This window comes from Corythoichthys intestinalis, chromosome 15 (assembly GCF_030265065.1).
Source record: "Corythoichthys intestinalis isolate RoL2023-P3 chromosome 15, ASM3026506v1, whole genome shotgun sequence".
NCBI classification, from domain to species: domain Eukaryota; kingdom Metazoa; phylum Chordata; class Actinopteri; order Syngnathiformes; family Syngnathidae; genus Corythoichthys; species Corythoichthys intestinalis.
Genome location: NC_080409.1, coordinates 44,366,288 through 44,391,695, shown reverse-complemented (window position 1 = coordinate 44,391,695; position 25,408 = coordinate 44,366,288). Strand labels below are relative to the sequence as shown.

Here is a 25,408-nt window from a genome sequence, read left to right as displayed (position 1 = left end):
AAAAATTGAATTTTTTATTTTGTTTTTAATATCTTGCATGTTTAAAATGTACATACCGTATTGGCCCGAATATAAGACGGCCCTGATTATAAGACGACCCCCTCTTTTTCAAGACTCAAGTTTGAAAAAGACTTTGAACACCAAATTAATTTTAAAACAGAAAATAATTACAGTACATCTGAAAAATGATTATAACAATATATTTAAGAGAAAACGCATGTTATTTTGCCTCATTCAAATCTTAATATCTGAACATTTAAATATGTAAAGTAAAGTGCAATCAGATTCGTAAATGAATGGCTTCTGGTTTTTGAAATGTAAATAAACCAATCTATTGTGATAAAACAGCAAAATTGCAATAACTGCATTAACCATCAAAGTGAAGTCTATCTGTAACTGTAGTCTTGAAACCAATCTAAATAAGGAAAAACATTGCAATAAAATAATGCAAACTGGTTAAACTTAAGAGTAGCTGAGATCTGCCATGACAGAACATCGCTTCAATATCTGGCGCCATCTAGCGTCGAGAATGGGTATAATGTCTAGACTGCGACTATAAGACGACCCCCACTTTTTCAGTCTTATTTCAATGTAAAAAACACCGTTATATATTCGGGCCAATACGGTAATTTGACATAATTTTTAGTTCGCACAAAAACAGTTGCACTTCTCTCTAGCCAGCTAGGTTAGGGGTCGGCAACCCAAAATGTTGAAAGAGCCCTATTGGAGAATAAAAATGAAAAACAAATATGTCTGGAGCTGCAAAAAATTAAAAGCCTTATATAAGCCTTATAATGAAGGCAACACATGCTGTATATATCCATCTTATTCTTATCTTATCTTGTATCTATATTAGCCTACTATCAAAAAGACTAAGAAGCCTACCAATACATAATGAGCCTTCATCATGACCGTATTTTCCGCACTATAAAGGTGCACCGGAAAGCCTTCAATTTTCTCAAAAGCCGACAGTGCGCCTGATGTGCCTTATATATTTATCAATATTGGTTCATTATGGCATGACATTCCATTTAGCTCAGCTCCATCTTGTGGATGCTTAATGCAATACCAACCACTACTATTACTACTACTACTGCGCCTTATAATGAAGTGCGCCCTATACATGAAAACTGTTTTAAAATAGTCCATTATGTGCGGAAAATACTAATAGAAGAAGGTTTGTGTCATGTTTGTACTAGAGATGTCCGATCAATCGGGTCCGATCACGTCAGTATCAGAATCGGCAAAAAAATATCGGACATGCCTTTTTTAAATATATATATATATATATATATATATTTTTTTTTTTTTTTTTTTTTTATTAAATCGTTTTCTAATTGTATTTAACGTTACAGACATAATGTGTTACGCTCTTCCAGAGGCTTTAGTTTAAGCTTAAGGTAGGGTTATCAAATTTATCGCGTTAACGGCGAGAATGAATATTTTTTACAATTTATCACGTTACAATATTTAACACAATTAAGACATGCGCTGCACGACCCACTCACGCATTCAATCTATAATGGCGGCGTTTTACCCACACAGTATATAAAGCTAAAAGGCAGTGTTAAATGAGTAGAGTGAATTTTGGCAGCCTTTGGAGCCATTTTTTAAATGGCTAAAGCCTTACAATCCCTCTCCCAACGATTAGAATAATCGTGGGAAGCAAAGAAGGGAAGTAAGGTAATAGTCGATCTTTTTCTTAACACCCTATGTTATTTCCCAACGCAGAAAAGATATATCAATTGGTACCACAACGCACAGTCATGGTTGCACTTCCCATCATGCATTTGGGCAGAAGTTAAATGGCTACAGTATCATTTACTGAAAGCTCAACAAATACACTAGATGGCAATATTTAGTCACAATATACAAAGTCACATTTATCCTTTAAGAATTACAAGTCTTTCTATCCGTGGATCCCTCTCACAGAAAGAATGTTAATAATGTAAATGCCATCTTGAGGATTTATTGTCATAATAAACAAATACAGTACTTATGTACTGTATGTTGAATGTATATATTCTTCCGAGTTTTAGTCATTTTTTTCTTAATGCATTGCCAAAATGTATATGATCGGGAAAAATTATCGGGAATGATAGGAATTGAATCGGGAGCAAAAAAAAGCAATCGGATCAGGAAATATCGGGACCGGCAGATACTCAAACTAAAACGATCGGGATCGGATCGGGAGCAAAAAAACATGATCGGAACAACCCTAATTACTACTACTGCGCCTTATAATGCAGTGCGCCCTATACATGAATTTTTTTTTTAAAGTAGTGCATTCATTGAAGGTGCGCCTTAAAGTGCAGAAAATACTAAAAGAAGAATGTTTGGGTCATGTTTGTCCTCCTACAAAAACCATATTTCCCTCCCGCATCTTTTTCCATTTTAAAAAAAGTTCCAGGGAGCCATTAGGGCAGGGCTAAAGAGCCACATGCAACTCTAGAGCCGCATGTTGCTGACCCCCGAGCTAGGTGTTTTCCACAGATGAGGGAGAGTGGGCTCCAATTTAATCTTTTGCCCAGGGCACCAAATCACCAAGAGCCTGCCCTGGTGGTTACTGTTTGACTTTGGAACTCTTGAACATATTTGATGTCCAGCTGTGACCTCTCCTGACTTTTCAAAATACTAACCAACGTCAGTGAAGTCAAAAGAGTCACCCTTATTCTGCCTACAGCTAGCATGACCCCTCATTACCTTTAACCCCATACATTCTGATCTCATTAATGGACTAGAGTTCCACAAAGCAACCCCTCCTCTCAAAGGAGTCACCTGTCTGACCTCATCTTGTGTGGCCCAAAAGATGCCACTCGGGGAAAATATGACACATTAAAATTGCAGAATCTGTTTTGAAGCTGTACATGACACGTCATATCAACATAAATTAATAATTGAATCAATATAATGCCAAAGATTCCCAACACTACTGTAAAGTTTATAGTGCAAGTTCATCCTAAAATGTCTCATTTAAATAACACAACTGAACCCAGTTTAATTTAATATTACAGACAAAATAGTAAATCAGTGCTTTCTCATTCATCTACAAGTAACACAGCATCTTTTTTTTTTTTTTTTTTTTAATTAACGGTTTGTTTTTTACAGCATACCTGGGGTAGCGGCAACCTGTTGCTCCGAAGCCCGCCTCTTCCCCTCCCCGTCCATGTAGGAGCTTAGTGCCCGAGAGAAGTGCTCATCCACCACACTGCTGATGTCCCCCTGGTAGTAGGTGAAGAGTACACAGCGCGAGCTCAGATACTCTGCCTCGGGGCCCTCCTGCTTGTCCTTGGGGCCCTCGTCAGGGCGCGGGGCAGCCGGTGTGTAGGAGGACGACGAGGAAGAGGAGGAAGAAGAAGAAGATGACGCTGATGAAGAAGACGAGGTCGCCGATCCGCCCACGGTGCCCTGGACGGCGGACATTCCCTCAGCACACCTGGGATTGTCCATAAAATCCCGGCACGGAGGTGAGGTGCTGTTCACACCAGAGGGAGTCTGGCATCAAAGTAGAGGGTTGAGAGAGGTGTCATGAGTGTAGATTGGTACATAGATGTACAGTATGTATATATACTAAGGGTGTAACGGTACATGTATTTTTATTGAACCGTAATGTAACCCTTACTTTTCGAGGCTGTGAGTCGATTGGGTTACAGTTTCTTTGTGTAGATTATATTTACTCCGTCTTCTCTACTATAATGAGGACCAACACGGTAGCACAGTATAACCTAGAAACGTCAACGGCGCGACAACGTGGCCGCTGCAAGATTGCAGTGAAACGCGGGCGTTAAAGTCAATCAGCCAATGCAGACCAGTAGCAGTGCGGCCGCTTGTTAGACGCGTCCCAGAAGCAGCTCAACACGACGCACGCGAAAAGAACGGCAGAGTTTATTATTTGATGCGAGACGTGAACCCTCCTGCGTCAATACTACTACGGGTAGCTAGGATCAGGCAGACCGGAAGTCACTCGTGTAAAAATATGGCGGATCCGGTCGATTTTCAAACTAATATGCAATCGTAACCCACTTTTTGAGTCCATCAGATCTCTTGAGTGGTAAATCGGGGCACAGTTGACTTGTCTTTGTTGATTTACTGCTGTCTTCTCTGCTAAAATAATAACCAACACGGCCATGTGTTCAATACAAAACCCTCCTACCACAACAAAACAAGTAGGAACCAGGGTTGTTCCGATCATGTTTTTTTTTGCTCCCGATCCAATCCCGATCGTTTTAGTTTGAGTATCTGCCGATCCCGATATTTCCCGATCCGATTGCTTTTTTTTCCTCCCGATTCAATTCCAATCATCCCCGATAATTTTTCCCGATCATATACATTCTGGCAATGCATTAAGAAAAAAATGAATAAAACTCGGACGAATATATACATTCAACATACAGTACATAAGTACTGTATTTGTTTATTATGACAATAAATCCTCAAGATGGCATTTACATTATTAACATTCTTTCTGTGAGAGGGATCCACGGATAGAAAGACTTGTGACTTTGTATATTGTGACTAAATATTGCCATCTAGTGTATTTGTTGAGCTTTCAGTAAATGATACTGAAGGCCATGCCCAAATGCATGATGGGAAGTGGAACCATGACTGTGCGTAGTGCTACCAATTGATATATTTTCTCTGCGTTGGGAAATAACATAAGGTGTTCCCCACTTCCCCACATTGCTTCCCATGATATTACTAATCGCTGGGAGAGGGATTGTAAGCCTATAGCCAATTAAAAAAAGGCTCCAAAGGCTACCAAAATTCACTCTACTCATTTTACGCTGCCTATTATCTCTCTATATAGGTAAAACAGCGCCATTTCAGATTGAGCGCGATATTGCGTGAGTGGGTCGTGCAGCGCATGCATTAATTGCGTTAAATATTTTAACGTGATATTTTTTAAAAAATTAATTACCGCCGTTATTGGGATAAATTTGATAAACCTACCTTTAGCCTAGACTAAAGACTCTGGATAAGTATAACATATTATGTCTGTAACGTTAAATACAAATAGAAAACGATTTAATTAAAAAATATATATATATTTAAAAAAGGCATGGCCGATATTTTTTTGCCGATTCCGATACTTTGAAAATGACGTGATCGGACCCGATCGATCGATCGGGACATCTCTAGTAGGAACTAATATTCACATAGGAACTAAAGTTATACAACATAAAATATACAATATAAATGAATACTACATCACATTTGTAAAATATAAACACATAATAAATTAAATAATAGCCCATTTAAATAAAATAAATTGAAATGAGCTAAAACACCTGTAATTAAATAATAAGAATAATACACAGATCCTGCTTACACAATTAAATTTATTAATTTCTGTGTGGCGCTTTAACTTGAGAAAATCCACCAATAAAGCTTTTGAAAACCGTTCATAAGAAAAATGATTCATTGAGGCATTTCATTTGTAAAATACATGTTAAAATCTTTGTCATTGGGATTGCTTTTCTCTTTAGCACAGGACTTTTTTTCTTCTTTCTTTCAGAAAGAAAGCTGACCAATACGCGGGGTCTGAAAGGCAAATTGTTGTTGGATTTTCTTTAAATACCTGCTACTTTTTGAACAGAATTCTAGCTTTGTATAGGCTAATGTTCCTATTGTTGAAAGCACAAAGGTGTGTAATAAACAACTAGCACATTTATATTTTGCATTTTGTTTTCTTACTGTACCGAAAATGAACCGAACCGTGACCTCAAAACCGAGGTACGTACCGAACCGAGATTTGTATGTACCGTTACACCCCTAATATATACAGTGTATGCTGTGTACGTATACAGTATGCATGTGTCAGGAGTGAGATAGATACTCGATTTGGTTGATACGCTAAGTATTGAAATTGTATTACAGCTCGGAAGATGCACAGTTTATACTGCGTAGAAGGCTTGGTGCATATTGCGAGGAAAAATCTTTATTTTATTTATTTGTATTATATATTTAAATTATTGATGCTAGATGTTTATGGCGGAAAACTCAAGGCCGAAAAAGCAGTTTCTGCTCTTGCACCCCTCTTTAAAATAAACTGCTGTATTTTAAGCCAAAACAACTGTTGTGTTTGATTGCACAATATGTCTACCGTATTTTTGGGACTATAAGTCGCACCTGAGTATAAGTCGCACCAGCTAAAAAATGCGCAATGAAAAGGACAAAAAACATATGAGTCGCACCGGAGTATAAGTCGTATTTTTGTGGGAAATTTATTTGATAGAATCCAGCACCAAGAACAGACATGTCATCTTGAAAGGCAATTTAAAATAAAAATACAATAGAGAACAACAGACTAAATAAGTGTACGGTATGCTAACATTACATGACGCATAAATAACGAACTGAAAACCTGCTTGGTATGTTAATGTAACATAGAGTTAATGCGATAACTATAGCATACAGAACATGCTAACAAGCAACAATGAGAAAATAATGTGTTAACAATTTCAGAGTATAAGATGCACCCTCTGCCAAAACTATGAAAAAAAAACTGCGACTTATAGTCCAAAAAATATGGGTATATGCTGCCATAGCAGTTTCATGGCGCATTATGCCTCTGGACAATTTTTAATTTGTCCGTTTTACCCTGGAGACCCCCGTTTACAGACACTGCGCAACCGCTTTTGTTTCAACCCAGCCATAAAAAGGTTAGTAATTATATTTATTATTTGAAATGTCTATAATTTTTAGCTTAGAATAATTAATTGATGTCTAATATTTAGTTTAAAAAATATATTTTAAAAGATTATTAACTCGCATGTTTTAAACTTTTAAACAAATTATGTCACATCGAAAAAAAATACTGTCTATAAATAGGTCACGGATATCTACCTCATAACTATCGCTTAATAGTATCTTTTTTTTTTTTTTTTTCTGTCGCATTTTCTCTGATATTTTAGATGATAAATATTCGATCCAAAAAAAGAAAAACATGAAAAATCTCGACCACTCCTTCTTGTCTTTGATACCTGCATCGCGTTCCTTGTTATATTACCGTGTTTCACCCATAAAATCCCCACAAAGTCCGACTGTGGCCATTCATAGCTGTCTTGACACTCGGTGATACGTGCTACACAGAGCTTTTGGATCGAAACAAGGTAAGTACGCGATAATATCTCTCTAAAATCATGGTGCCTTTAATTATGCCCTCTCATGCTCTCACCTCGAGTTACCGGAAAGCCACAAAAAAAACATACATTGCAGTCGAACGCTAACACGAGAATTATGGACACAGCAGGCTAACTGACCAGGGTGGTATCCATTTTCTTTTTGACCCTTGTTGCCATTTGGATTTGCTTATTAAGGATGTATTAATATGGATGTATTAGATACATTACATACTCAAATCATAAAGCCTAGGCTTTAAGGCTAAATACAAAAAATAGATAGTGTTATGTACTCATATTGATACAGTATGTTCCCTTTATGCATATGGAGCCTTTTATTATGAGTATCTCAAATTCACATTCTTTAATCATAATTGAAAAATATTTTATAAGCACACAGCAAAAATTAAAATATTATGGTCCTGGAATTTAACCCCTAAAAGTCCCCTGGAAATGTTTTTTCTTTGGACAGATTAAAATCAAGCCAAATCAAAAACTATATGCAGTAAAGTTATCATTAACTATACAGCTAACTCCGCGTTTTACCATGTTTATTTACAAAATAAAACACAGGGCGAAATTATATCTACATTTACTCAAACACCAATTTCCTTTATTATTGTACATCCACCCACAAGTTAGTGCATACATATTGATTATCAAAGACTTGAGTAGACAAAGGGGATCATTTTGAAGTGTTCGTTATCTATTATGTACCAGGATTGGTGTCCAAAACCTTTTTTTAAATGAGGAACTTAAAGAAAATTTCAAAGGCCTCAAAAATGTAAATTTTTCACTCACCTAATTTGACCCATTTTTAGGGTGTCAAAAATTCCCTCCTGTTCCAAATTTTTCCCTCCCCCAGAAAATAGAGATTTTAGGCTTTCCAATGATGTCTCATACATGCATATAGGACAATTTGGCCAAATTGGGGGTCTCAGAGCAGAACTTCAAGTCAAGAGTGTTTTCCGCCATTAATTGTATATAGAGTGACACTGTATTACCATGGTCATAACTAGAGACTGTATGTATACAGTAAACAAATATAAATGTAAAATGGCATTATGTATATGAATAGCTGCACTGTATAATATATATTTGTTGCTAAATAATTTGGCGATACCATTACCGATAGATGTATATACATCTGACAATTGTAAAGCTATATATGTCGGCATATTTGTAGTTGCTGTATATTGTTTGAGGAAGTTAAGTGTATTTAACCTATGACAAATGTGGCTCAGTTGATGAACATATAGTTATGGCTTGATAGAAAGTTTTTTTTTTTAACTAGAGGAATTTACATTTGCATTTACTGTTTTACTGTTTCTATTACTCTAACCAGAGCATTTTATTATCTATCGTACTGCATGCGTAATGCTTGCATGAGGTTGGAACTTGAAGATGTATTGATATGTTTAAATTAGGGCTGTCTAACGATTAACATCGAGTAAATCATAGCTTAAAAATTAATTAATCGTAATTAATCGCATTTCAAACCATCTCTAAAATATGCCATATTTTTCTGTAAATTATTGTTAGAACGGAAAGATATGACACAAGACGGACGTAAACATTCAACATACTGTACATATGTACTGTATTTGTTTATTATAACAGCAAATCCACAGGATGGCATTATCATTATTAACATTCTTTCTGTTAAAGGGATTCACGGATAGAAAGAATGAATAGAAAGATAAATTTGAGTACAAATTATAGTAATATTAAAACCCCTTTTAATGTTTTTGTTTTAATAACATTTGTAAAATTTTCAATAAAAAAATAAACTAATTGCTTGCCATTGTTGACGTCGCCGAGCGGTGACGTCACATCGGGCTCCCTGCCGTTCTTCCACAGTGTCTTTAACTACGTAAGATAGTGATTGAAATACACCACAAGGTGTCAATGGCGAGCTTTAAATTAGAGATCTAGCCAAGGCAAAGTCTGAGTAAGTTTTATGTGTATTTTGCATAGCTATTTTGATTGGGAATGACAGTTTAGCATTTAGCGCTTTTCCTTTTGTGAACATTATTTTTTTGAGACATAGGAATATATATATATATATATATATATATATATATATATATATATATATATATATATATATATATAATATATTAGGGCAAAATTATCGCGTTAACGCGCGGTAATTAATCACGTTAAAATATTTGACGCAATTAACGCACATGTCCCGCTCGGAAAGTATTCTGCCTTTTGGTAAATTTTACAGCAAGACTTTTTGTGCTGTCCAACAGCGAACTCTTGTGGTCGCTTTGCGACATGGTTTATTGTTTTCTTTCCAGTTCATTATGGCTGCACGACATCTCGGGCTGATAATGTTGTGCTTATATGATCCTTGGACAAGATTTGTCCGTAAGTATGGTTGTTGTAAAGAATGTACATATTATGTTAGTAAGCGAAATGTTATATTTTTTGTATGAGACGCTTTTTGTTTGTTTAGTGAACCTGTATAGCGTGCTAAGCTAACGTTGTTGCTAATGCAATGCTTGTGTACTTTTTTTTGTAGTTTTATGACGGTCTAAAGAGGACAATGGTTTGAGGCCATTTTATTAATAAAACAGATGAAAAAGGAAGAAGTCTAATTATTAAGGCGTCGTTCACTAGCTGTCTAGCTTTGGAAAAAGTAGACGCTTCGGAGTGAGGACAGCATAGACAGATTTAAATGACAGTAGAGTGAAATGCCCACTACAGTCCTTTTGTACCGTATGTTGAATGTACATATCCATCTTGTGTCTTATCTTTCCATTCCAACAATTTATTTTAGAGAATATATATATATAATTTACAGAAAAATATGGCATATTTTATAGATGGTTTGAATTGCGATTAATTGCGATTAAGTACGATTAATTAATTTTTAAGCTGTAATTAACTCGATTAAAAATTGTAATCGTTTGACAGCCCTAATATATATATATATATATATAATATTTTTGTTGTGCTTTCACTAAATGATACTGTAGCGACTTAACTGTTCCGCCCAAATGCATGATGGGAAGTTGGGCAGCCATAACTGTCAGTGGTAGCTTCAAATGTTATACAGTATGTTCTGCATTGTGTTCAATTAAGCGTGCTAAGAAAAAGATCACCTCCTGTCATTCTTCCCCACGTCGTTTACCACAGTACTTGTTGTGAAAGAGTTGACAAAGCTCAAGCCAATAACAGGTGCGTGCATTCCAATGAACATCTGTGTCCACTCGCATGTCTCTACCTTTTCGCTCTCAAAGTGCTAAAACAGCGTCATTGTAAGCTGATTGAGGGAACGCATGAACGGGTCATTCAGCGCATGCGTTCACTCATTCACTCCCAGCCATTTTCACCAGAGAAAGGCCCTTCGCTCCCGGCCGTTTTTCTGGGTTTTGACTGATTTTGCAAGGCCCACAGAAAATTTTGTTCTATTGCTATATAAACAGGGAACCCACCAAAAGAAAGATTAGACTCTCTTCTTTCAGCAGAAAAAAAGTAAGCTCATATCTTTTTCCGTTCTTTAGAAATCAGCATTAGAAAATAGCTTAGTTTGAGCAATTTTCCAATTTCAGATGAAAAAACTGAGATAATGAGCTTTTTGTAAACGCATGCATTTCAAACATAACTTTGACTTTAACACAGCTATTTTTTGCATTAGTTACATCCCAATCATCTGAATAATGTTTTCCTTTTGCAAAATATCATAATGAACAAGACAAATAGAGCTTTTGATAGCAAAGTAACAATTTGTTTACACATGATTACTGAGAGATGACGCCTGTTGTCGCCGAGATGACGCCATTGTCGCCGTGTCTGCCGTGTAAATTTTTCCCTCGTCTGTCTCACAAAGATGGATTATTTTTTTATCTCTGCGGGGTCTGCTTGGCGAGCCCGCTGCACGGTGGTCTCAGTCGTTTAGCTCCTTCGTCCAGCGCCTGGCATTCCAGGCGTCCTCTCGGTTGTTTTGTTCGGTCTCCGCCGCCTGGCATACTTCCGCCAGTGCTACGACTGTGACGCCTAGCCTTTCATTGCTGTTGAATTGGGTTGCAGGTCTTTACAAAATGCGCTACTGCCCTCCAGTGGCCAGTTTTATTGCTTTAAAACGGGTTTGGAGCCTTGTTTTTTGTTTCTCAGATAGATCGCAAGCTATAGATTCTTCTTGTAAAAAAAAAAAAAACCCAAACGCAAAAGACGTATAAATACGTTTTTGGGACAATGAAGCATTTAAAAAGAGAACGTCTTTATACGTTTCTAGGAGCAAATGAGTTAATTGCGTCAAATATTTTAACGTGATTAATTAAAAAAATTTATTATCGCATTAACGGGCGTTAATTAGATTTTTAAAAATTAAAATTAAATTTGACCGCACTAGTTTAAATATCCAGTTATGTGTATAAGCATGATGTGGATCTTCATAGGTATATTGTATGTGCACGCAACACTTGATTATACAGTACATACTGTATATTTTATAACATATTTGTATTAACTTTAAAGTACATATTTCTAAATATCTATTTTTTGTTGCACAACCTGCAAAAAGTTTAAACTTAAATAATGATTTTTTTTTTTTCAATGCACAGCACAATCCAGGCTGCGAATATAATACAGATAAATGAGAGACTGCATAACATTAAAAAGAACAAAATGTGATGCACGTTTTTGCCTACCTGTCGTGTGTTGATGAAAGCAGGAGTGTTGGCTGCGTACGAGGCGTAATGTCCATAGGCTGGGTACATAACATCCAAACAGCTCATGGTAAATGAGCGCAGTCTTCTTCACTCTTCTGCTGAATGCCACTTTTCCCAGTAAGACGGCGACAACATTCCACTTTGCGTGCGTATGTGCAGACCAGAGAGGCAACCCAAGTAGACGGCGATCGAGCAGTGAGCAGCAGCCTGAATGGACATGCAGTCACTGCACAAGGAGTACACTTAAGTGTGTGCAAATGTGTGTGCGTGTACGCGGGTGGCACAACAGCTGCGGCAGCAAAATGTGTTGGGCGCTGAGGGTAAGTGGGACGGTCCTGTACATCTCTGTGTCAACTCCTTCCCACTTGGTGGACCACCAAACAACCACCAACAATGATCACATTGCATATGAATTACCTTCTGTTCCTATTTGTTATGTGCCATCATTTTAGAGGTGCACGATAATTATCGGTCCGATAATAGGAATTATGACATCATACCAATAAATCCGATAACATTATTTATCGGCCCGATAATATATACCGTAATTTTCGGACTATAAGCCGCTACTTTTTTCCCTCATTTTGAATCCTGCGGCTTATAGACCCTACTTACCTACGTCACAAAATGACGTGTCGCTGTATCCGGCCGCCATATTGTCCGTCATTTTTTAGCCCTATTCTCAATGGTTTCAATTAGTCGTGCAATTTATAGAGCAATTCACGGAAGCCCCGGTGTTATCTGACGCTGTAAACTCATTGGATGCGTTGCATAAAAGGCTCTGCCTGACATCTGCTACCCTGATATGTACAACTATCTTGTCCACACAAAATCAGCCTATTCTCACGAAAGTTTGAAAAACTTTAAGAGCTTGGAGGCTTATAAATACTTCATTGCTGGTTGGGTGAAACAGGTCCTCCCTCGTCCACGAAAATTTGGCAGGAATCTATCTTGTGCTCGGGAAGGTGAGTTACAAAATGTTCAATTCAAAATCTTTTGTTCTTGCTAACATCCACTGTCAAGTCTAATGTATTTCATGTCATTTGTCAATGGAGCTAGGGCTTTTAATGTTTATATGGTTTAGCGATAGCACTCTCACTACATACATATATAATATGTAATAAATATGAAGTGCGATAGCACTACTCGAGATTGTCCCTAGTTGAATTTATTTTTTTGGCTTTTGACCTCAATAGTGAAATTGTAAATTAATTGTATGATAACTGTCTTATTATCCCCTTATAATTATGTATTTTCAGGTAGTTCATTCACAACGTCTGAGTGTATGTTGTCGGCGATTAGCCTAGCAATTGTGGTTGTCAGCCCAAAACCCTCTAAATATATATTAAATGCATCTTACCAGATATAAAATGACTACTACATAATCTGTGGTAATCGTTTGGAGCCCAGTTTTCTCGTCGAATTGCAGCAGTCCATCTCGCTCTCCTCTCCGGGTCTCTCGGAATACGGTAGAACTTCAAGTCTCTCCGTCTATCTTCTCTGTTATTGCAACCGACCGCCACACACACCGTCACCATTTTGATTATTAATGTTAACGAGCAGAAAAACACGCCATAATAGGAGGAATTTATGCAGCGGTAATGCGTCAACACGAAGAGTTGACGGACAATATGGCGCGGGGGCGTGGTTGTGACGAAATGTGAGTAGGGTCTATAGTCCAGTGCAGCTTATTTGTTGATTTATTTGGGTTAATAGGTAACACTTTGACAACGGTGTCAAAAGACTGCAATAAGACCGACATAAATATGACATGATTATGGCATTATCATGGCCGTTAATAAATGCATATGACAGGTGTCTTTAAGTATCATCTGGCAAATTACGTCCCCAACACTACTTATATGTCCAGCTCGGATCTTTTGCATCTATTCAAAAGTGAGATAATTTGCCGGATAAAACAAAATGACATCCGTCGTGATGTCATTAATGCTCATAGCAGTGTCATGTCATAATTATGATGGTCCTATCACAGTTTTATGGTGCCACTGTCAAATAAAGCTTTACCAAATACCAGAGCTAGCAATTTATGAAACAACTGGAGGAGTAACTGAAGAAATAATTAGCACAGAACATGAATTTTGATTGTTATTTAATATTTGTAGCGCTAAAACAGTGACGACAACAGTGTTGACAGCAGGTGGCAGCAGAGGTTGACTGTCTCCCCCAAGGGAGCAGTGATGGCCAAATGAAGCTTCTTGAAGCAATGAAGCTTTGCATCTAATTGGTTCAAAGTTCTATGGTGGCTCATTTGGTCTTATGACAGTCTTATGATGCCGCTGTCAAATAAAGTGTTACCGGTTAATATATTTTGGTGTAAATATCCCATAATACAGTGAGGACAACTGAGGCCTGTTGTCCAGTGCGGCTTATCTATGAAAAAATGCTGTTTTCGTGTCAAATTTGGTGGGTGGCTTCTTATAGTCAGGTGCGCCTTATAGACCCTGCTCACATGACATCACAACCACGCCTCCGCGCCATATTGTCCGTCAACTCGTCGTGTTGACGCATTACCGCTACGTAAATTCCTCCTATTATGGCGTGTTTTTCTGCTCGTTAACATTAATAATCAAAATGGTGAAGGCGTGTGTGGCGGTTGGTTGCAATAACAGAGAAGATAGTCGGAGAGACTTGAAGTTCTACCGTATTCCGAGAGACCCGGAGAGGAGAGCGAGATGGACTGCTGCAGTTCGACGAGAAAACTGGGCTCCAAACGATTACCACAGATTATGTAGTAGTCATTTTATATCTGGTAAGATGCATTTATTATATATTTAGAGGGTTTTGGGCTGACAACCACAATTAAGATCATTGCGAGGCTAATCGCCGACAACATACAGTTTCAAATTCAAGATGCTTATTTCTTCCACGATCATTACATTTTGAATAATATTTAGCTGGTAGCAAGTGAAAGAAGCTGGCCTCGTCTACGGATCATCAGTTAAACAGGGGTGTCCAAACCTTTTGCAAAGGGGGCCAGATTTGTTGTGGTAAAAATGCGGGGGCCTACCTTGGCTGATTTACATAGAACAATATATTTAAACAAATTTTAGCAAGCCCTTCTGTGTGTCACATTTGCTTTATTTTTTTTTTTTTAATTCATAATTTCAACAGTCTCGTCTTTGTGGCGTTCTCTTTCGACACTTGAGCTCTTGCGAAATACTGCTGCTGTGGAATTAAACTAGCTTCAAGTTGCGCTGCGTGTCTTCCCTGTAATGTTGTCGTACATGTCAGCGTGTCTTGTTCGGTAATATCATTATCGCGTCACATCGAACTCTTTGAAAACAGCGACTGTCTCTTTGCAAATGAGGCAGACACAGTTGTTGCGTGTTTTATTGAAGAAATAGTCCAATATCCACCTATCCTTGAAGCGTCGGCCATTGCAGTCAACTTTTTTTTTTTATTGATTGTCGCCATTTTAGAAAATCGGAAGTAAAGGGTCACACGGGGTAATGTTGCTTAGAGTGCTGCTCTTAAAGTTTTTCAAACTTTCGTGAGAATAGGCTGATTTTGTGTGGACAAGATAGGTGTAGATATCAGGGTAGCAGATGTCAGGCAGAGAGGGCGGAGACAGCGGTTCGAAAAATATCGATTTAGGCATCAAATATGGATCTGGCGAATGGATAGACTGAAGCTTTTCCACATAACGCCTTATATGCAACGCATCCAATGAGTTTACAGCGTCTGAAAGCACCGGGGCTTCCATGAATTGCACTATAAATTGCACGACAAATTGAAACCATTGAGAATACGGATAAACAAAGACGGACAATATGGCGGCCGGATACAGCGACACGTCATTCTGTGACGTTGATCAGTAGGGTCTATAGTCCAGAAATTACGGTAATATTTTGGGGATGGTGTCGGTGGATTGGGATGTGTGCGTTTGTTTCCACTCCTGTTTTGCCAGTATGCAAAGTTTTTTTTACTGTTCTAGTGGCCGTATTTTTCCATCATTGAGTGAAAAACCTTACTATGGCAATTAGCAAATGTTTGCATTTTACAGTGTAATGTTCAGGGGTGAAAGTGGGCCAGAACGGTCAGGAACGCAGTTCTGGTGAAAGATTCAGGGTCAGAACGCAGTTCCGGTATATGAGTCAGGGCCGAAATGCTGTTCTGGTATAATATTTTTGAGAGGCCTTTTGGTTATTGATAGGCTTGCGGTCTTATAATTGCCAGGTTAAGTTGTTTCATGGACCAAGACCGCAAAAGCCTCCTCTCCTGTTACACCTAATGTTTTATCTCCTGACAAAGCACAATACCTGTTTGGTTTATGTCTTAGTCTTACCAAAAAACTTCACTGTTTTGTGGCAAAAGGTGGATTTTTCATATGAATCTTACATTGAATTACACTACAGTCGCCGCAAATATTGCAGGAGACCTACTGGAGCCCGCAAGGGTCTGAGACTCACTCAGAAAACAGTGAAGTTTGCTGGTGGCAAAATCATGGTCTGGGGTTATATCCAGTATGGGGATGTGCGAGAGATCTGCAGGGTGGAAGGCAACATAAATAGTCTGAAATATCAACAAATCTTAGCTGCCTCTTACATTCCTAACCATAAAAAGGGACCAATTCTGCAGCAGGATGGTGCTCCATTGCATACTTCAATCTCTACTTCAAAGTTCCTCAAGGCAAAGAAGATTAAGATCCTCCAGACGTGAACAGGATGAAAGAGGAAGCATGGAAGACAAAACCCAAGAATGTTGATGAACTCTGGGAGACATGCAAGACTGCTTTATTTGATGTTCCTGATGACTTCATCAATAAATTGTATGAATCGTTGACGAATCGCATGGATGCAGTCCTTCAAGCCCATGGAAGTCATACAAAATATTAAATTTGGATCTCACAGCACTCCTACTTAATTCACTAATGTTATGTAACATATTTTTTGTATTTGAAGTACATTTTTTGTTCAATTTTCACACTACTTTCTGTAGGCGACAAAACTTTTGTCTTGCCAAAATTTGACCTTTATGTCTTCATTGAATAATAAATCTTTTTTCAGGGAAACAAATATATTTTTGTACATTCAACATCATTTGGGAGGGTCTTAGCTTTCATATGAGGCGTTTCTGAAACCAATTGAATAATTAAAAGTCAGGTTATTAGCAATTGTTTCTGCAAAATGGATAAGCGACAAGACTTTTGTCAGGGACTGTATATTATCGGTTATCGTATCGGTATCGGCCTTGAGGAGCAGGAAGTTATCAATACCGGTATCGGTTTCAATCGTGCACCCCTAATGATTACAATTGATCATGATAAAAGTATGAAAAAAAGAACAAGTACGAAAATGTCTGATTGATCAGTTAAATTGCAAGGCCAAGTCCAAATGTTGTCCACCTTTCAACAGAGCAATTCCAGCCAGATAAGAGACATTTTACCTTTTTTTTAGGTTTTGATTTATTATCTAGCCAAGTTGTTGTCAAAGAAAAAAGATGAGGATCGCACAGATGTAGCCCTTAATTTCCCTCCATGTACTGTGTTCACTTTGTGCGCGGTCCAAGCTGAAAGTGTATCCACGCTCCTAAAACAGCCATTGGTTGCCAAGTAAACCTTTGAGCCATCTCAAATATTTAGTGTGTTCTCCGAACGACACTTAGGTGTCAACTATATAGGTTGCATACACTGCTCATACTGTACCAACACAGAAGAGAAAGGCACCCTGCACAAATCTGTGGCAAATTATCACCCATTAGCAGTGCAAACAGATTGAGTTTGACTTCACACATGAACTTAAAGCATACTGTATAGACAAGTTTCCGAGGTACTTCCGCTTTACTTCCGAATTTCTGCTCTCGACTTCCATTTTACACTTTCTGTAATCAAAACAACAGCCGAGCTGGAGTGGCATACCTCATCAAAATTCCTCCAAAAAGACCATTTGGAAATACTTCATCCATCTGCCATCATTACGACATGTGATGAACATGTTCATGAAGGCAGATGTGGAACAAAGCCCATGCCACCACAAAGACTGGGTGTTTATGTAGCCATGTTGCTGCTATGTTATGGAAGGTATGTTCTTCCTATCCCTGCATTTTCATGTGTCCAGTGCTCCAAAAATACTCAAGCTTAAATCTTGCGCACTTATCTACAACAAGTCATACATGGGCTTCTTACCCTAAATCAGTGGTTCTTAACCTTCCTACAGGTACAGAACCCCGTGAGTTTCACACGTGCATTAACTGAACCCATAGGAATTAGAAAAATCTTTTTTTTTTTTGTTTTCAAATTTAAAAAATGCTATATCTAAACTAGCAAGGTAAAACCCAAGCAGGGGTGAAAGTGGGCCAGAACGGTCAGGAATGCATTTCTGGTATAAGATTCAGGGCCGGAACGCAGTTCCGGTATACAGTGCTTTGATTCCAAAAATGACGGTACCTGTCAAAACGCTATGTAAAAAAAAAATAATAATAAAATACAAAGCTGCCACACATGCATTTCATCTCCAAGAAGAAAACAATCTACCAACAACAGATTTACATACACTAAGATGACCAAACGTCCTCTTTTGCCCGGACATGTCCTCTTATTACGTGCTCTCCGGAGGGTCTGGCCGGGTTTCATAAATTCATGAGAATGTCCGGTTTTTATGATTTTTCACGGGACCAATTTGAAGAGAATCCCTACGGCCGCTAGGAGGCAGCGCCTGCCTGCATTGCTGTGGCTCCGACTAGAAGGGGCGAGAGAAGGAGTACATCTTCTTCTTGTTTTTTGTTGGCAGTTTACCCTTTATTTCATGTGGAATTACCACCATCTACCGACGGTTGACAGTTTGGCAAGAAATCAGACTACAGCAAGGAGTTTTAAGACGTGGCTCCATACACCTTTCTGTTCCTGTTAATGCCGATCACGTGTGTTGAATATTGGGTTATATGTGTAAACAGAGATGCAGTATATTGTATTAGTCTTGTATTAATTGTTCTGTGTTCGTGTATTTGGTTGAATGTTAGTATTATATTTTAAATAAGAGCGCCTGCCCAGTTGAGAGTTTTTTACGATAAATACGTATATAATGGCAACTGTTGACTTCTGTCGGAGATTTGTACTGGCGTAATCTGTAAAATCCTGTTTGGTATTGCATCGTTGCGCTGCCGATGGTTGTAAACTTTGATAGCAAAGTTTGATTTTGCCTCGCCCGGTACTTGCTAACAGGGTAGCTATCAGTGCGCTCAGCCATGCTAGGCATTATGGGCAATATAGTTTTGAACTGCTGCGTTTGGAAACATGCTGGTTGAATTGCTTGTCAGTTTATTTCGGTTATTGTTTGCGTACAATCTAGAACACTGGATGAGAATAAAAATTGAGTGAGAATAACAATTTGTCAACGACAATTGTCGTGATAGTAATTTATAAAAATGTTGAGTTGGCACATAGCCTACTGTGTGTGCGTATTGACTGGACTACATTTCCGTGGGTCTGCATTATATATATATGTATATATATATATATTTTTTTTTTTAAATCATTATTCATTTTTTTTTAGGTTTGATTATTGTTTTTGGGAAGAATAAAGCCTGTTGAGTAAAAAAATATTTCATATAGTGTATAATCTATACTATATGGCAATAGGCCTATGTTTTTTTTTGTTGTTTTTTTTTTTTTTTTTTTTTAATAAAACTGATTTTTTTTAACCAGACGGAGGAGGCACACTTTAAATACATCAAAATTATATAGACATCTTTGACTGGACTTCGAGTAAAATTCAAGTATCTCGAGGCCGGGCCAAGTGTCCTCTTTTTTGGAAACCAAAATATGGTCACCCTAACATACACAAGTGTTAACAACAAGCATAATAAAGTGCTTGTGTAGCGTAATTCGTTTCCACCGATATTTATTTTATTCCACGGCCGGCATGGAGGTTTCCCCAGCTGCTGCAGTTATCCGAGTCTGACAATGACGAGTCACATCAATGTCCGAATGCCAAATGTTTGTTGCCAAAAAGCTCAGTCTTGGTCTCATCTGACCAAAGCTCACGGTCCCAGGCTTCAACTGGCACTCTAAGTGGGTCTGGCGTGCCACAAAAGATGCGCGTGCTGAAAAGCACCTCATACCCACTGTGAAGTATGGAGGTGGGTCAGTGATGCTGTGGGGCTGTTTCACTTCCAAAGGCCCTTGGAACCTTGTTAGGGTGCATGGCATCATGAATGATTTGAAATACCAGGACATTTTAAATCAAAATCTGTTGCCCTCTGCCCGAAAGCTGAAGATGGGTCGTCACTGGGTCTTTCAGCAAGACAATGACCCTAAACATATGGCCAAATCTACACAGAAATGGTTCGCCAGACACAAAATCAAGCTCCTCCCATGGCCATCTCAGTCCCCAGACCTTGTTTTGTTGGCAAAGGGGGGTTGTACAAAGTATTAACACCAGGGGTGCTAATAATTGTGACACACATTATTTGATGTCAAATAATTATTTCTTTATGTGAGATTTTTTCCCCACTGAATAAATGCACTTGTACTGAAGGTTGGATTTTTCTCTTTTTTTCCATTAAGGTCCCATATTATTTGAATTAAAAAAAAAAAAAATATTAGAAGCTAAAAAACACATCTTAACCAGGGGTGCCATTAATTATGGAGGGCACTGTAAATAAATAAATAACATTTCTGACTCCATGGCGACCTTGACGTCGGGGAGTTCAGGCAAGAAATTCTAACCACTTTCACCCCTGAACCCAAGTGAATCCATTCAAGTCCATTCAAATTTCTTCTCATTTAGACAACATGTTTTAAAAAACGGCAAAATGTATCTTTTTATCATGATGCCTGCATCATCATCAGACCACTAAACCAAGACTAGCCCACACTGCTGTTTGGGCCCGCCAGTCTATTTGACAGGCACTTCAGAATGCCTCGGAGAACAGTGCGGAAAATGTGCAGAATTCCATGGACGAGTGTCAAATGAGGTGGAATGTCTCTGATGTATGCCAGTGGACAAGCTTCCTTGGGAAGTTACATCGTCCGCCTGCTTGCGTTCCCCGCATTAGAGAACATGACCAACATCTCACTATGCCTCCGACACGCATTGTATGAATAGCGGGTGGCGGGTTGTCACCAGAAGAATGTGCTCCCGAGACTAATCGCGCACCCGAAGTTAAAGTGGGCCCACCTTAGCATGACGTGCAAAAAAAGGGCTCCATATAAGTGCAGACTAAGTGAGGGCATAGCACTGAAGTCAGGGCGAGTGATGCAATGCTAAAACGCTCAGTGTTGCACCAGCGTGATCAACAGCTGCAGCTGACGGAAGGCAAAAGATGCCACTAATAGTAATAATGGCAATGAGTGTATTACCCACCGTGTCTCTCACTGCCACTTCCTGACCTAGTCCTTGTTACCAATAGGCTTCATGTCTGGATACTAGAGGTGTGACAAAACATCGAACTGGTGATATACTGTATCGTGTTACTTTGTATCCCAAAAGGTTATCGATATGCTCCTGCCAAGAATCAAGATATCATTTTAAAAAGGGTTTAAAAAAAAAAATCTTCCACCATAATACAACCCCTAGCAAAAAGTATGCAATCATCAGTCTCGGACGAGCACTCACTCAGGCATTTTAATCATGTAGAACAAACTTGGATAAAAAGCTTGACAAAATAATGAATTAGTTCAAAAAAGCAACTCTTTAGCATTCGGAAACACTAAAAGAAATGAATAAAAAACATTGTGGTGGTCAGTAAACGTTAATTTTATAGAGCAAGTGCAGGGAAATATATATGGAATCACTCCATTCTGAGGAAAAAAATATGGAATCATGAGAAACAAACAAAGAAATAACAATCAAAACCTAGCATTTAGTAGCACCACTTCTGGCTTTTATGACAGCTTGCAGTTTTTAAGGCGTGGACTTGGATTTCCACCACAGGTTATCAATAGGGTTGGGATCTGGGCTATTTTCAGGCCATGACATTGACTGGATGAGTATTTCTCCAAAGAATACTTTAACAGTTTTAGCTCTGTGGCATGATGCATTGTCATCGTGGAAAATGATAAACATATTTTCAACTGACAGGATAAGAAACCTGTCTAAAATTTCAATATAAACTTGTGCATTTATTGAAGATTTAACCACAACTTTCTCCCCAGTGCTTTGCATGACATGCAGCCCCATATCATCAAGGACTGAGGGAATTTTGATGTCTTCTTTAGGCAATCATCTTTGTAAATCTCACTGGAACGGCACCAAACAAAAGTTCCAGCATCATCACCTTGTCAAGAGTCAAGAATCTGCATTGGACAAGGTGATGAGGCTGGAACTTTTGTTTGGTGCTGTTCCAGTGTGACCTTAAATGGCCCAAAATTACCTAATTGCCTGGCATTGACTGCCATTGACAGCCATAGACGTTCAGTCCGTTTGAAGTGGGAGGGATGTTCAAATAGATTGGACGTCTACTAGTGATAAACTAATTCCAATTCACACTAGAAGCTTGTTTTCCTGTTCATTAGTTGTTTGTAGAATATCCTAGAATGATTTCCTGACCAATGTATCGATAATCGTTGTATCGCCATATCGTCAGATCGTTATCGTGAGCTTTGTATCGCATATCGTATCGTATCGTGAGGTACCAAGAGGTTCCACTCCTACTGGATACTCAGCTTTTTCCCTTACGAGACACCATTAGCTCATTTGTTTGCTTTGCTTCGTCATCTTGGAAAATGACAAACATATTTTCAACTGAAGGGATAAGAAAGCTGTCTAAAATTTCAATATAAACTTGTGCATTTATTGAAGATTTAACCACAGCCTTCTCCCTAGTGCCTTTGCATGACATACAGCCCCATATCATCAAGGACTGAGAGAATTTTGATGCCTTCTTCAGGCAAACATCTTTGTAAATCTCACTGGAACGGCACCAAACAAAAGTTCCAGCATCATCAACTTGTCAAGAGTCAAGAATCTGCATTGTACAAGGTGTCAAGAGTCAAGAATCGGTGTCTAGAGGCAAGAATCTGCATTGGACAAGGTGATGAGGCTGGAACTTTTGTTTGGTGCTGTTCCAGTGTGACCTTAAATGGCCCAAAATTACCTAATTGCCTGGTATTGACTGCCACTGACAGCCATAGACGTTCAATTCGTTTGAAGTGGGAGGGATGGCAGCGAATGAACATGCCCAGTTCAAATGGATTGGACGTCTACTAGCGATAAACTCATTCCAATTCACACTAGAAGCTTGTTTTTCTGTGAATTAGAATGAGACACCATTAGCTCATTTGTTTGCTTTGCTTTGTCATCTTGGAAAATGACAAACATATTTTCAACTGAAGGGATAAGAAAGCTGTCTAAAATTTCAAATATAAACTTGTGCATTTATTGAAGAATTAACCACAGCCATCTCCCCAGTGCCTTGGCATGACATGCAGCCCCATATCATCAAGGACTGAGGGAATTTTGATGTCTTCTTCACGCAATTATCTTTGTAAATCTCACTGGAACGGCACCAAACAAAAGTTCCAGCATCATCACTTTGTCCAATGCAGATTCTTGACTCTTAACACCTTGTCCAATGCAGATTCTTGATTCTTGACTCTTGACACCTTGTCCAATGCAGATTCTTGACTCTTGACAAGGTGATGAGGCTGGAACTTTTGTTTGGTGCTGTTACAGTGTGACCTTAAATGGCCCAAAATTACCTAATTGCCTGGCATTGACTGCCACTGACAGCCATAGACTTTCAATCCGTTTGAAGTGGGAGGGATGGCAGCGAATGAACATTCCCAGTTTAAATAGATTGGACGTCTACTAGTGATAAACTAATTCCAATTCACACTAGCAGCTTGTTTTTCTGTTCATTAGTTGTTTGTAGAATATCCTAGAATGATTTCCTGACCAATGTATCGATGATCGTTGTATTGCCATATCGTCAGATCATCGTTATCGTGAGCTTTGTATTTCAAATCGTATCGTATCGTGAGGTACCAAGAGGTTCCACTCCTACTGGATACTCAGCTTTTTCCCTTACGAGACACCATTAGCTCATTTGTTTGCTTTGCCTGCAATTTTATCTGGCTTTGCATGAAATTGCTATCCTTATTTGGCACATACAGATGCCACCGCGCTGTATTTGCATTTTCCTGCTATGAAAGAAACAACAAATGCAATGACTTTTGCAGCAATTTTGCGCTCAGTGAAGGAAATATTAGCTGTTTTTGCAAGTGAAGAACAGTATGTTCAATAGTCTGGCTAAGTGTGTGCTTGCTTGTGCGTGTGTCTACATTTACACGTATATGCTGAAAATAAACAGAGGTTACATCACTCGCTGTGACCCTGTTGCACATCTAGGCCCCACCTCTCATAAAAAGTAGTCTGAACGAGCAAATGCTTCCATTGGCTGACAGATCGCAGACCAGCTGACACACTAATGGCAACCCGGTTTTATTTAGACAGCCATTCTCATTGCGACACCACCATTAATAGTTTATATTAGAAATACTGGACTGTGTAAAATACATATGTAGTCAGCCGTAGAGACTTTACAAGCATCATAAGAATACTGTAAATCCAAAGTTAAAATAAGAGTAATGGCAAGTGAGGTTTTGAGATGAGTTTGCAGAGACGTGAACTCGAAACCGACCAGCTAGCTCCTGAAACAACAAGGCCTTTATTAAGGTCTCAGTCCGGCTTAGTCTCAAGGGGGTCGGACCTTGGGATTCCACTGCTGTTTTTTTGTGTGTGAGTGTGTATATATGTCCGAGACAGAGATGTACAGCTGCCCGCTCCTCACAAACTCATTTCAGCTGTTCAGAATCATCTCCGCAGTGTCATCGGAAGCACGCGCAAACACACACACATTCAGGGCAACCACATATGGACAGGTTTGGCCTCTCATGGTTATACACAAATGTTGGTGATAAATCCTCGGTAATGTGCAAGTGTGCGGTTATTTTCTTCCCAAGACAACTCCCCCATTGTCCACACAGACTGACAGGCAGGACATTAGGAAGTCAGGGGCTTTTATAAAGAACTATATGAACTATGTAAGTGTAACTGTATCGCATGCTTTCAATATAGCTTGCATTTTAGAGGACTGTTTATTTTCGCAAGGACAAACCTTATGTAGTTGATTAATGAGCCATTATTGATAATGACCTGTGCAAAAGGGATTTGTCCCTCCTGTTGCAAAGAATTCCCAACAAATTATTTCTGAATTTCACATTTGTGATGTTCTCATATTTGTTCTGATATTTAAGAATATAACAGAAAGGCAATGATGAACATCCAGACTTTTAGCGATGGTTTTGTATCCTTTCCCAGCTTTATACAATTCAACAATCCTTGATCGCAGGTCTTCAGACAGCCGAGCCATGATGCACATCAGACAATGCTTCTCATCAAGATAATTCTTACCAGGTGTGTGTTTTACAGTGGGCAGGGCAGCTTTAAACCACTCATCAGTGATTGGACACACACCTGACTTAAATTGTTTGGTTTCAATTGCTCTTTAAGGCCATGTCCGCACGTAGCAGGGTATTTGGCAAAAAGAAGATATTTTTTTATGGTTTGGCCTATCATCCACAAGCACACGCACATTTAAACCAGGGTTCTTAAGAATGACGGAGAAAGTGAAGAAGTGTGGACA

General features: G+C 38.6%; 1 protein-coding gene and 1 long non-coding RNA gene across 3 annotated transcripts in view; one reads left to right on the top strand and one right to left on the bottom strand.

Moving 5' to 3' along the window:
- Window positions 1-25,408, bottom strand: part of vgll2b (vestigial-like family member 2b) — a 124,094-nt gene that overhangs the window by 14,282 nt on the left and 84,404 nt on the right. For both annotated transcript variants that reach the window (XM_057858577.1, XM_057858576.1), the window contains exons 2-3: window positions 11,783-12,010; window positions 3,114-3,495 (exon numbers count right to left, since the gene is read on the bottom strand). In XM_057858577.1, coding sequence (XP_057714560.1) covers window positions 3,114-3,495; window positions 11,783-11,869 — 469 coding nt within the window. In that variant the 5' untranslated portion in view covers window positions 11,870-12,010. The remainder of the gene's footprint in view (window positions 1-3,113; window positions 3,496-11,782; window positions 12,011-25,408) is intronic.
- Window positions 1-25,408, top strand: part of LOC130930614 (uncharacterized) — a 108,440-nt gene that overhangs the window by 73,549 nt on the left and 9,483 nt on the right. Inside the window, exon 3 of the long non-coding RNA XR_009067084.1 lies at window positions 3,109-3,467. This is a non-coding gene — a long non-coding RNA (uncharacterized LOC130930614). The remainder of the gene's footprint in view (window positions 1-3,108; window positions 3,468-25,408) is intronic.